The sequence below is a fragment of the Bison bison genome, unplaced genomic scaffold (genome assembly GCF_000754665.1).
Source record: "Bison bison bison isolate TAMUID 2011002044 unplaced genomic scaffold, Bison_UMD1.0 scf7180017864183, whole genome shotgun sequence".
NCBI classification, from domain to species: domain Eukaryota; kingdom Metazoa; phylum Chordata; class Mammalia; order Artiodactyla; family Bovidae; genus Bison; species Bison bison.
This window is the reverse complement of record NW_011494755.1, coordinates 4,107,994-4,109,005: the sequence shown is the minus strand read 5'-3', so window position 1 is coordinate 4,109,005 and position 1,012 is coordinate 4,107,994. Positions and strand designations below refer to the sequence as shown.

At 70.3% G+C, this 1,012-nt stretch overlaps 1 protein-coding gene across 1 annotated transcript in view; it reads left to right on the top strand.

Moving 5' to 3' along the window:
• KLF4 (Kruppel-like factor 4 (gut)) overlaps positions 1-1,012 on the top strand; it is a 4,915-nt gene that overhangs the window by 475 nt on the left and 3,428 nt on the right. The window contains exons 2-3 of the mRNA XM_010843619.1: positions 69-189; positions 852-1,007. Of these exons, the coding sequence (XP_010841921.1) occupies positions 69-189; positions 852-1,007 (277 nt within the window). The remainder of the gene's footprint in view (positions 1-68; positions 190-851; positions 1,008-1,012) is intronic.

The window sequence follows — 1,012 nt, the reverse complement described above, 5'->3', positions numbered from 1 at the left end:
GGGACGCGCCAGAGCGGCGGTCGAGAGTGGCCCCTGACTTCTGCCTCTGCTCCCTACCCGGTCCGAAGGCAGCCACCTGGCGAGTCTGACATGGCTGTCAGCGACGCGCTGCTCCCGTCCTTCTCCACGTTCGCGTCCGGCCCGGCGGGAAGGGAGAAGACACTGCGTCCAGCAGGTGCCCCAAATAACGTGAGTGTCGGCCCGGGCCTTTGGGGCCCTCCGGTGGGCTTCTGTGGGTGGGATGGGGACGGGCGGAGCCCTGGGGTCAACGACGGGCAGGAGTGGCCCCGCACGGGCTCCTCCGCAGGCTACCCGGGATGGCTTCCGCGCCCTTGGCTCATCTGTACATGCGTGTGGTCCCGACGCGGTGGAACCGCCGGGGGCGCACGCCGGGTCCGCACACGTCCCGGAGCGCGCGAGCGGCAGGGCGGGCGCGCGGGCCACCGGGCGGGAGGTGTCTGTGTCCCCAGACACTGGCTGGGCCAGAGTGAGCTTGGCGCGTAGGCGTCCCCGTGGCGAGGGCGCATCAAGAGAACCTCGGTGTCCCAAATCCGGGGGCGGCGGGAGCGTCCCTGGGATCCGGCGGGGGAGGGACCCAGGCTGGCGCGCCTCGGCGCTCGCTCACACGCAATCGGGCAGACACAACCTAACATCTTCCATATATCCACGCACCGCCTTTCCCCAGACCCGGGTGTGGGCCACGATTGCAGCACTGGCACCCACAACCCCGGGGCCCTTCCTGCCCATCCGGTCCCCATGTCTAGGCGGTGTAGGCACGGCGGGCCCACCACTAACATCGAGTGGCAGTTAGGGACAACACTGACTGTCTCTCTCGCGTCCTGTCCCCACAGCGCTGGCGGGAGGAGCTCTCCCACATGAAGCGACTTCCCCCGGTGCTTCCCGGCCGCCCCTACGACCTGGCGGCGGCGACCGTGGCCACCGACCTGGAGAGTGGAGGAGTCGGCGCGGCTTGCGGCAGCAGCAACCCGGCTCTCCTGCCCCGGAGGGAGAC